Source organism: Euphorbia lathyris, chromosome 7, assembly GCF_963576675.1.
Source record: "Euphorbia lathyris chromosome 7, ddEupLath1.1, whole genome shotgun sequence".
In the NCBI taxonomy this organism is placed as follows: Eukaryota; Viridiplantae; Streptophyta; class Magnoliopsida; order Malpighiales; family Euphorbiaceae; genus Euphorbia; species Euphorbia lathyris.
The window spans coordinates 1672088-1684213 of record NC_088916.1 but is presented as its reverse complement, the minus strand read 5'-3'; the positions used below and the strand labels follow the sequence as shown (position 1 = coordinate 1684213).

General features: G+C 35.8%; 1 protein-coding gene across 2 annotated transcripts; it reads right to left on the bottom strand.

Annotated features, from left to right (window-relative positions):
• Nucleotides 1–3296: 3296 nt before the first annotated feature.
• LOC136234891 (serine/threonine-protein kinase STY13-like) lies at nucleotides 3297–11810 on the bottom strand. Of its 2 annotated transcripts, XM_066024388.1 has the most exons (4): nucleotides 11571–11810; nucleotides 9455–9536; nucleotides 6870–7855; nucleotides 3297–4010 (listed from the first exon to the last, which is right to left on the bottom strand). In XM_066024388.1, the coding sequence occupies exons 3-4, from the start codon at nucleotides 7775–7777 to the stop codon at nucleotides 3671–3673; spliced, it is 1248 nt and encodes a 415-aa protein (XP_065880460.1). In that variant the 5' UTR covers nucleotides 7778–7855; nucleotides 9455–9536; nucleotides 11571–11810; the 3' UTR covers nucleotides 3297–3670. The 2 variants fall into 2 exon arrangements, with proteins under 2 accessions (XP_065880460.1, XP_065880461.1); XM_066024389.1 differs by lacking the exon at nucleotides 9455–9536.
• Nucleotides 11811–12126: the final 316 nt, after the last annotated feature.

Genomic DNA, 12126 nt, shown 5'->3' with positions numbered 1-12126 from the left:
CTTCTGCATTTAGACCCTGTTTGGTAAAGAGCGTTTTGGGATAAAAAAGTGCGGTTTTGACCAACTTTAGCGGTTTGACCACTGAAACCGCTGATTGGAGTGTTTGGTGGAGAGAGGTTTGAGATGAAAACGCTAATTTAGAAAAATCTCATTTTAGGAGCTTTTTCAATTAGCATTTTGCAATATTAAAATTAATGGACTTCTTTAACCCTTATTATTTTATGTATTAAAAAAAGAAATGCTCTTATTCGTCTTTTTGCACAAACCGCTATTATCAATCAGCTAATTTTTACCAAACAGGTCTACACAAAAAGCTAGTCAAATCAGTTAATGTAATCAGCTAACAGCTAATGTAATCAGCTAACAGCTAATTCCCAAACAGGACCTTAACCTTTTTTTTTTTTTTTACAACAGAGTGATAAAGTGATTACATTTTATACAAATTTATGGGGCGAATTGAACATTTTATGCAAGTTGAGGGGCTATCGCGACACTTTGAAAGTTCAGGAACCACTCAAGTTTTTTGGATAAGTTCAGGAAAAACTATGTATTAAGCCTAGAGTATTAATATTTTAAGGCAAAAAAACCTAATTAAACTCCCGAACTTTGATTGTTTTAAGAATCAAACTCTTGATCAATTATTTTTACACATTGAACCCCGATCATTGATTTTATTATGGATTCGGCTCTTATTTAATTTTTCCGTCGAGTTTGGATGGGGCACGTTATTAAAACGTGGACATTTTCATTGCAACATGGGCAGATAATAAAAAAAATATGTTTTTTAACTAGGGGAGAGAAAGGGTAAAGATAAATTACAGAACTCAATTTTCAGTAGGTTTCTTCCAAGCTGAAAAAATTGAGCTTTGAAAGAACCTGCTGGAAATGAATTTTGGTGTTAGGGGAGAAGAACAACTTTAACGATGCTGATGCTGCATATCGCGAAATGGAAGAGAAGAAGGTCGGACTTGGAAGAACCTAGTAGAAATTGATTTCTGTAATTTCTTTTTACTTTTTACTCTTTATAGCTCTTTGTTGAGAAACTCATATTTTATTTGTCGACGTCAACAGGTCGAATCGCCACAATGAAATCAATGATCAATGACTCAATGTGAAAAACTAATTGATCATTGGCTTGATCATTTATCTAAAATATTATATTAATTAATATTTAACTAATAAATTATATAAAAAGTGCCCATGAGGGTTGGTCCGAGTGGTAAAGTGTTGCATCTAAAAATCAAAATCCTCCCAACGTTTTTTTGTTTTTAAAAAACCCGAACTAAAAACAGCATGGCACCAAAACACAGGATAGGAAAAGGCATGATGGGTATTCCGGTAAGTTTTATTTATGAAAATTTATTCGAAAACACGAGTTCCGTCTCCGGAATCGGAGACGGAACTCGATGAATTTTGCCTGAACGAGTGCAGGACCCGTTCGACACCTAGGTAAAATGGGTGAAGATCCTGTTTCCCTAAGGTAAAAATAGGTTCGACACCCGTTCGGCCCTAGGGAAAAATGGTGCGGCGCACCCGTTTATACCTTAGGGAAAACGGGAACTGCACTCGTTTTCCCTATGTAAATAACAAAAGACAAAAAAACAAAAAAATAAGTTTTTCGAGGTGATGTATTTGTGATTGTTCATAATGAGGATTATGTCTATCATGTAATGTTCATTACATGAATTTGTAAAGAAAACTTGAGTGATGTATTTGTGATTTCATTACGACAAAAACAATATGACTAATCCAAATATAGTAATGAAGATTCATATCTATTATTTATGTAATGCTCATTAAACTTGAGTGATGTATTTGTGATTCCATTACGACAAAAACAATATGACTAATCCAAACATGATAATGAGTCTTTATTATAATGGATATTTCATTACGACGCTCATTACGGCATACCAAACGAGACCTAAATGCACAAAAAAATGAAGGGTAATTAATTTATTAGTCCCTATATTTTGACAAAACACACTGTTTAGTTCCTGTATTTTCAAAAACACACGATAAGGTCTCTAACCTTTTTCTCGATGAACTGTTTAGTCCTTAACGTTTTTCTCGGTGAACTGCTTAGTACCTACCGTTAGACTATCATGAAGATTATGTTAGTCAATTTAGATTTGAGTCAAAATCTATTTAAAATAAAAATGTAATGTCTTAACTACCCTTTACTACAAAATCAAACATATATAAGCCATTATCTTCATTGTTTACAACAATAACAAAATTAGCAGAAACATCTTTCGTCATCACTCAAGCAGTTGGCAGTTAACATGAGTTGAGAATATGAAGGAAATTAAACTCACCATTGAGAGTAAGAGGATTTCCATCTCCAATTTGAACAGGAAGAGTAAGCGAGAGAGATTTGAGTCAATTTCTACCTTCAATTCAAACAGAATGAATGAACATGAGTGATTCGATTATGGATTGGGGATTCAATCATTTCTCCATTTTTTTTGTGAGTGCGAATTGTGAGAGAAAGACATAGAGGTGTGAATTGTTTTTGACTGATAAATAGTAAAGGGTAATTTAGTCATTTCCGAATTCATAAATGGTAAAAAATCTAACAAACAAACGGAAGGACTAAACAGTTTACCAAGAAAAAGGTTAGAGACCTTACCGTGTGTTTTTAAAACATAGAGACTAAACAATGTGTTTGGTTCAAATATAAGGACTAATAAATTAAGGGTGTTGCTATTTACCACCCCTATTTTCCCACTTACCGCCCCTATTTTACCATATTTGCCCTCAATTTTTTTAGAAAATATTCAATTTTTTTTTTAAAATTCCGGAATTTTGCCTTGGCGGGTCATTCACCCACCACTCCTCGGGTGAATGACCCGCCATCCCTTAAGGAGTGGCGGGTGAATGACCCGCACTCCTTTAGGGATGGCAGGTCACTCACCCGCCACTCCTTTAGGGATGGCGGGTCATTCACCCGCCAAGACAAAAATCCGAAAATTTTTCCTACACATCTAAAAATTTCCGGATTTTTACCTTGGCGGGCCGAATGGCCCGCCACTAGATAAGGAGTGGCGGGTGAATGACCCGCCATCCCTAAAAGAGTGGCGGGTGAGTGACCCGCCATCCCTAAAGGAGTGGCGGGTTAGGGTCATTCACCCGCCACTCCTTAAGAGATGGCGGGTCATTCACCCGCCAAGGCAAAAATCCGGAAATTTTTAAATGTGTGGGGGAAAAGGTTTGAAATTTTTTTTCCCAAAAAAAAAAATGGAAGGGGCTAATATGTCTTTTTCCAGGCGGTATGTAGGAAAAATAGGGCGGTAAGTAGCAACTCACTAAATTAATTACCCAAAAATAAAAGACCAAATAAATACAACAAAACATAAAAGTGAAGGTGTATTCATATCATACACACATCATCAACCTCCTCACCCTCTAAAATTCTGCAACACAAATCCATTTTTAAAGAAGAAACCATACAACCATTTCAGACTTTCACTAAACACATCTTTTTCCCCTTTATCTATCTTAAAATTAAAATTAAAACCCCTGAATAAATACACATTACTAACTTTTTTTCCCCATTTTCTACTTTCTCTCTCTCTCTCTCTTTCTTTCTCTCTCTCACTCTATTCTTATCTCCTCCTATTATTATATCTTTCTTTCTTTCATTCTTTTTCTCATCTTCTGCTGCAAATCAGTCCACAGTCATCGGTAACGTCATGCAACATCTGAACCGAGCTTTCCGGACGTTGTTCATGATCTCTGATTCTGCATTCTCCAGCATTCTCACAACTTCAGCGAAATGTGGTCTAACATCAGGGTTCACATCCCAGCAACGTGTCATAATCTCGCTAAGAGCAGGCAAGCAGTCGTTTGGGATTATAGGACGGACACCTTTGTTGACAACTGCGAATGCTGCCTGTACTGCTGTCATGTTCTGGAAAGGAAGCATTCCGGTTATCAGCTCCCATAGAACTATGCCGAAACTATACACATCTACTTTTTGTGTGTAAGGCCTGTGTTGGATCATCTCCCTACAAATCACAGAAAAAAGAGAGAAATATGTATCTTTAGGAACTTCGGATGTACGATGTTGAATCCCAAACGCCCGTTAACATGTAAGAACATCAAGTACCACAAGAGATTCTACAATACTCCGGGAGTATATGAACTTACACGGTTGTCTTAAACTGGTCACTCGACTTCAATTTGTCTCAATAAAATCACTCTAACTTTGAGTTTTGTCTCAATTAGGTCACTACGACGATCTCGGTGATTAAAAAAAGCATCAGAATGATGACATGACAGAATGTGTCATCTCTGACCGAAATGACACATGAAATGACACATGACATCCACGTATATGCCACCTGGCTATCCGACACGTGGTTGTCACGTTTCGTTTCGGTAAGAGATGTGAGTTGTCTCATGTTGACGTGTCACCCATGTCATTATTTCTCTGTCTTAACCATTGAAATCGGCAAAGTGACCTAATTGAGACAAAACCCAAAGTTGAGTGATTTGATTGAGACAAATTAAAGTTGAGTCGTCATTTTGAAACAACCATGTAAATTCAGTAACCAATAATGCATTTAACCCCCTTATTCCCTAAAAACCCCTAGCAGAAACCCTTCATTTTAGGGTTAAATGCACCATTGGTCACTGAACTTACATGTTGTCTCAAAATGGTCACTTAACTTTGAGTTTTGTCTCAATCAAGTCACTCCAGCGATTGAATTGATTAAAAAGGCATCAGAATGATAACATGAGTGACATGTCAACATGAGTCAACTCAGAGCTCTGATCGAAACAACATGTAGCACCCACGTATACACCACCTGGCTGTCAGGTGTCAGTTATTTCTATGCAAAAACACAAAATCGAGTTTTTTTCATAAAAATAACCAACACGTGTCATATTTCAATCAAATATGTGAGTTGACTAATGCTGACGTGTCAAGCATGCTATCATTCAGATGCCTTTTTTACTTGAGTGACCATTTTGAGACAACCATACAAGTTCAGTGACTAGAACTTCACCAAGTATCTCAATGCTGCACTAATAAACCGTCGGCAAACTCGGATTGGGCTAAATCTTCAATCTCTTGTAAGAAGACTTTAGCTCGATTCCGTGCCAAGTATAAAATGAGCAATCCGCAAAAAAAGACCCTGGAGCTTGTCAAAATGTTGACTTGCAGCCCCTCTACTTTGATTTGATATTTCACCCTTAAAAACTTCTATTATCGGTGAAATCCAACACTCTTCTACAACTGTCTCGTCTCGTGCATTTTCTTCCACATCCTGCTCAACGAGAGTAAGGTGGAGATAACTGTAATGTAAGAGCGACACGAGACACATTTTTTACTGAAAATTCTCCTTAAACTCATAGTTGTTGTTGAAAATTTTGGTTGAAAATGTGTAACATGGTTCTTACTTGGCAGTTATCTCCACGTCACTCCCGTTTTAACAAGACATGAAATAATCGTGACAACCGAATATAAAAGTTCACCATCAGCTATGGCATCAGATTTCACCAAAATAAAAATTCGAAGGCTGAAAATCACCAACTCGAAAATTGTAGGGACTTGAAGTCAATAATTTGACAAGTACGGAGGCCGTTTTTCCCACAAAGACTTGTTAGAACTAAATGCCTGCACATTTCATCCAACATCGATGAAATTTTCATTCTGCAGCTAATTAAACAGCTGAACTCTGCAAGATAATGAACTTATACCATACTAATATAATGCATAACATGGAACCCGTAATCGGAACTTTTACAACCAAGTTTTGATAATTTAAACCAATACTATAAGCAATGCTAATCCATAAATAGGTAACCTAATGATATATCAAGAAATCACCAGCTTGTGACAGCAACGAAGGTAGTAAAGATTATCGGACAACAAAAGGAAACAAAAGTTATATCTAAAATAGGAAAAAAGGAGCAAGCTCGTCAATTTTTTATAGCATTGTTGAATTCCGAGTCAACCTATTTTACCCGCATATTACTAGTAGGAACTAGGAAGATACCACTCCAAGCAAATAAGTTAAATTACTCGAACGAAAACCAGAAGAGCCCTAGAAATATCTCCAAAGCAAATGAGCTACCATCCCAGTTATATATTTAGACTATGGTAATACAAGATACGACGTCAATTGATAACGGCAAAGCAATGAATCTCATTAATCAACTCTTCCAGTTAATTATTTACCTATCGAGTGGTGTTCGTGGAGTCCAGTGACCTATAGCATGTTCACTCAAACTGGAAGAAAACAGAAGCATAATACAAGCAATAAAATCCGTGATTCATATGCCAATTCTCAAAGGGCTAGTCAAAAGATTGTTCATGCTAATTTGCATAACCAAATAAGGAAAATTGACAATTTCGTGTCAAAATCGTGCTATCTCATATATATGTTCCATATGGTTATATATGATATAAATGCTTGAAAAATGATTTTCGTGTCAATTGTGTCATGTCAGTCGGGATTGTCCCTGTAAATCGTGTGTTTCGTGTCAAAAATTGCCACTTTGAGTCTAGTGACCTATAGCATGTTCACTCAAACTGGAAGGAAACAGAATCATAATACAAGCAATAAAATCCGTGATTCATATGCCAATTCTCAAATGGCTAGTCAAAAGAAAGATTCATTTCGTGTTTCGTGTCATGTGAGTTGGGAGAAAAAGAAAAAAACGCTTCCCCTTTGATGCTTTTGAGTGGAATGCATGGTGGGCTATGAAAATAGACAAAATAAATTTGCTTGTCCAATCTTGTTTCTCTACTTTGCCACGTTGAAATGTGCTTAAGTGAGGGTCCACGAAGAGTGGCCAAGATAGATACATAAAAAAAAGGGTTAAATTCCACACGTGTAAAAGGTTAGAAATCTTACGGTGCCATCCAGCGATATGTCCCTGTCTCTGGTGTCATTCCTTCAGTTTGCACCTCAATACGAGCAACCCCAAAATCAGCTATCTTTATTGATTTGTCACCAAAAATCAGAAGATTATCAGATTTCAAATCCCTATGAACCAGGCCACGTGCGTGAATAAAAGCCATTCCTCTTGCAATATCCAAAGCCTGTCTTACTGCCAATTTCAGTGGCACTGCTCTATTATGCCGCTTCGTCAAGAACTGACGCACGGAACCTCCTTTTGCATATTCTGTAACTATGCACCATACCATTGGTTTACGGCATGCGCCTATAAATCGAACTATGTTTGGATGCTTTAACGTTGCCAGCATAATGACTTCTTGCTGGAATTGCTGCTCCATCAGCTTCGCTCTCTCGGGGTCATTTTCTGGCCTCTCTAAGATTTTGATAGCAACTTCCTCACCCATGTAAGTTCCTCTATATAGCTTCCCAAAAGCCCCTTGTGCAAAAGCCGCCCCCATATTAAGCTTTCTTAGATCGATGGTCCAGTCATCATAATTCTCAAGCCCCTGTGTCGGGGTATTGCTATCCATTAGTGCCTGCGCTAGTGCATCATCATTTAAAGCATGTGTGACTCTTCCTCTACGGTTAACACTCTGTTGAACAGAGTAGTTGTCGTTTGCACGACGCCGCAATCCTTGATGATTCAAAATGCGAGTGTGAGAATCATTTGATCCAATACTTTCTATGGACATAGCAACCGATCCTCCACCATTGCTTGTTTGCAAGCTATCATAACTATCAATTGACATATTTGAACCCTCACCGAGTTTATGATAAAACCCTTGAGAAAAATCATGAAAGTTGTTATCATGACTGTTTAAGTCAACAATTCCAGGAAACTTCGGACCACCTTCCAACATCATCTTAAAACGCAAAACTTTCAGAAGCACTTATTTCTTCAGCATTAGAAACCAAGACCAAATTGCTCTTTTCGGAAACCCCTGAAACCAAAATTATTCAAAGTCGAGTCAGCATCATGTTTCCGAACTAATTTTGCAATAGACATCACGAATAATTAATGTACTAATACATCTACAACCTAAAAAAGGTAAGACCTTAAATTCAAAACCTTCCTTAAAACAAAATGTATTAATCAATATTTGACAACATAAAACAACTTAAGTACTCATATGTTCTACATGAAAACCGAACAACTCGGTCAAGGTAAGTATTCCATCATTTGACCAGTAAATTGATATGAATTTCAAGCTTTATTTAGTCTCTCATATCCCATACACCAAAATGGTTTCAAGCTAAGCCAGTGGCGGAACCAGGACCCCGGATGACCCGGGGCTCAAACATATCAATAAAAAAAATTTCAAAACGTAAAAAAAAAAAAAAAAATTAACTGTGCAATTGACGGTAAATTTTTAAAGTCCAGTCCGTTAGGGCTCGGCAAAATTTTTTTAGCCTCCAACACATTAAAACTTAAAAAATGTTATCATTTTTTTTAGAAACTAGCATTGAAGGGAATCGAACACAGGACCTCTTGAATAAAAATGAATTCAAAAGTGTTATGAAAATAAAAATAAAAATAAAATAAATAAATTTTTTTTAAAAAAATGAGACTGAAGGGAATCGAACACAGGACCTCTTGAATAAAAGCAAGCATACTTAACCATCTCATCTACTTTTATATATTGAAATAATACTACATAGAATCAATATAATTCTCTCCAAAATATTACGAGACACTGTTACTAAATTTTTTATTTTTTATTTTTTTTCAATTCTCGGGCGGCCAGCCGGGGCTCGAGCCCCGGCCAACCCCCCTAGTTCCGCCCCTAAGCTAAGCCATCTAAAATTGCATCTATAACTAGAACAAAGCAATATAAACATACAATTCCTTCCTAGCAAAAGCCTAACATGACAAAATATATCTAAAAAGATGAGAATTGATATGACTCGGAATTCAGCGCACATAAACATCTGAGTTCTGACCTATGTTGCACGGACACAGACATGGATATGGACACAGAAACGGACACGGGAATCGTTATTTCTAAAACATAACCTTCATAAAATAGCCTACAACCGAAAATGGACACGGACACCAAAAGTAGAAACACCGTGTAACATAGGTTCCGACTATACAATACCAAGTTGATCAAAACAACTATTATAATATCTGATTGAAGAAAGAGGGAAAACAGACAAGAAAACAAAATTAACTTTAAGAAGTGAGCAAAACCCTAAAAAAAACTCATCATGACAACTCTAGACACTTCAACTGAATAGCATAATTTAAAATACCCAAAGTTAACCTAACCAATAAGAACGGGGAATTGATGATATTGAGCCCCAAAAAACATGAAATCAGCAAAATCCAAAACAAATTTCCACAAACCCAGAAGTAATCAAAGAAAGATCTCCAATACTTCTGAGCAAAACCCAAAAACAAAAACACTACAGCTGAACAAAATGAAAGAGAAACAAAAAAAACCCACAAAATGAAAACCCAAGAACTAGCTATTGAGCCGAAAACCCCCAAAAAATAAAGGGGAAAACAAGTAAAAATCAACAGACAGGAAGGAACTTACTTCGATCGAAGAGGCCTGACTTTGAGATTTGGGTAAAGACGTGTGAAGCCAATACAAAGAAGGTGAAGACAAAGATCGAGTCCTGAAAGAGCAAAAATCGAGTGGAAAAAGAGAAATAATTAAAAGAAAATAAAAATGGATTGTGAGAGACCAAAACCAACTAAAAGAAGAGAAGACCAAAGCAAAGAGTTCAACTAGACATATGAAGTACAGTGGGCACTAAAGGAATTCAAGCTTTATTTAGTCTCTCATATCCCATAAACCGAAAGGAATTCAAGTTAAGCCACCTAAAAGTGCATCTATAACTAGAACAAAGCAATATAAACATACAATTTCTTCCTAGCAAAAGCCTAACATGATAAAAATGTATCTAAAAAGATGAGAATTGACATGATTCAGAAATTCAAAGCACGTATAAACATCTGATTATAGAATACCAAGTTGATTGAGGAAAGAGGGCAGACAGACAAGAAAACAAATTAAGTTATAAGAAGTGAGCAAAACCCTAAAAAACCCATCATGACAACTCTAGACACTTCAACTGAATAGCATAATTTAAAATACCCAAATTTAACCTAAACAATAAGAACTAGGAATTGATGGTATTGAGCCCTAAAAACACGAAATCAGCAAAATCCAAAACAAATTCCCACAAACCCAGAAGCGAAAAACACCATCAGAACGGATTCAAGTTAAGCCACCTAAAAGTGCATCTATAACTAGAACAAAGCAATATAAACATACAATTTCTTCCTAGCAAAAGCCTAACATTATAAAAATGAATCTAAAAATATGAGAATTGACATGATTCAGAAATTCAAAGCACATATAAACATCTGACTATAGAATACCAAGTTGATTTAAGAAAGAGGGCAGACATACAAGAAAACAAATTAAATTATAAGTGAGCAAAACCCTAAAAAACCCATCATGACAACGCTAGACACTTAACTGAATAGCCTAAGTTAAAATACCCAAAGTTAACCTAAACAACAAGAACAAGGAATTGATGATATTGAGCACCAAAAACACGAAATCAGCAAAATCCAAAACAAATTCCCACAAACCCAGAAGCGCAAAAAAACCATCAAAACGGATTCAAGTTAAGCCATCTAAAATTGCATCTATAACTAGAACAAAGCAATATAAACATACAATTTCTTCCTAGCAAAAGCCTAACATGACAAAATGTATCTAAAAATATGAGAATTGACAGCAGATATAACCATCTGAGTTCTGATTATAGAATACCAAGTTGATCAAAACAACTATTATAATATCTGATTGAGGAAAGAGGGAAAACAGACTAAGAAAACAAAATTAGCTTTAAGAACTGAGCAAAACCCTAAAAAATCCCACCATGACAACTCTAGACACTTTAACTGAATAGCACAAGTTAAAACACCCAAAGTTAACCTAAACAATAAGAACATGGAATTGATGATATTCAGCCCCAAAAACACGAAATCAGCAAAATCCAAAACAAATTCCCACAAACACAGAAGCGAAAAACGCCATCAGAACGGATTCAAGTTAAGCCATCTAAAATTGCATCTATAACTAGAACAAAGCAATATAAGCATACAATTTCTTCCTAGCAAAAGCCTAACATGACAAAATGTATCTAAAAATATGAGAATTGACAGCAGATATAAACATCTGAGTTCTGACTATAGAATACCAAGTTGATCAAAACAACTATTATAATATCTGATTGAAGAAAGAGGGAAAACAGACTAAGAAAACCAAATTAGCTTTAAGAAGTGAGCAAAACCCTAAAAAATCCCATCATGACAACTCTAGACACTTCAACTGAATAGCATAAGTTAAAATACCCAAAGTTAACCTAAACAATAAGAACATGGAATTGATGATATTGAGCCCCAAAAACACGAAATCAGCAAAATCCAAAACAAATTTCCACAAACCCAGAAGTAATCAAAGAAAGATCTCCAATACTTCTGAGCAAACCCCAAAAACAAAAACAGTAAAGCTGAACAAAATGAAAGAGAAACTAAAAACCCACAAAATGAAAACCCGAGAACTAGCGATTGAGCCGAAAACCCCCAAAAAATAAAGGGGAAAACAAGTAAAATCAGCAGAAAGGAAGACTTACTTCGATCGAAGAGGCTTGACTTTGAGATTTGGATGGGTAAAGACGTGTGAAGCCAATACGAAGAAAGTGAAGACAAAGATCGAGTCCTGGAAGAGCAAAAATCGAGTGGAAAAGAGAAATAAAATAAAAAGAAAATGAAAATGCAGTGTTGAGAGACCAAAGACCAGCTAAAAGAGGGAAGACCAGGCCAAAGAAAGAAGAAAGAGTTCAACTTGACATGATATGATAAAATTGGATAAAAGTACAGTGGGAACTAAAGTTTCTTAAAATAATGAGTTCTTGAATTTAATGATATTAAACTTTTATAATTAGTGAGATTTGATTTAAAATTTAATGATATTAAGTTTTTATAATTAATGATAAGTTGATCTTTTTCTTTTTTTTGTTTGCATGAATAAATTTTGGATAATGCTATTTACCGCAATATTTTTTCCACCTACCGCACTCTTTTTGACATTTATGCCCTTTTCATAATTTTTTCTCAAAAACCAAAACTTTTTTTTCTCTCTTTTTGAATTTTTTTTAAAATGGATTTGGCCTAAACGGGCAGCGCGCA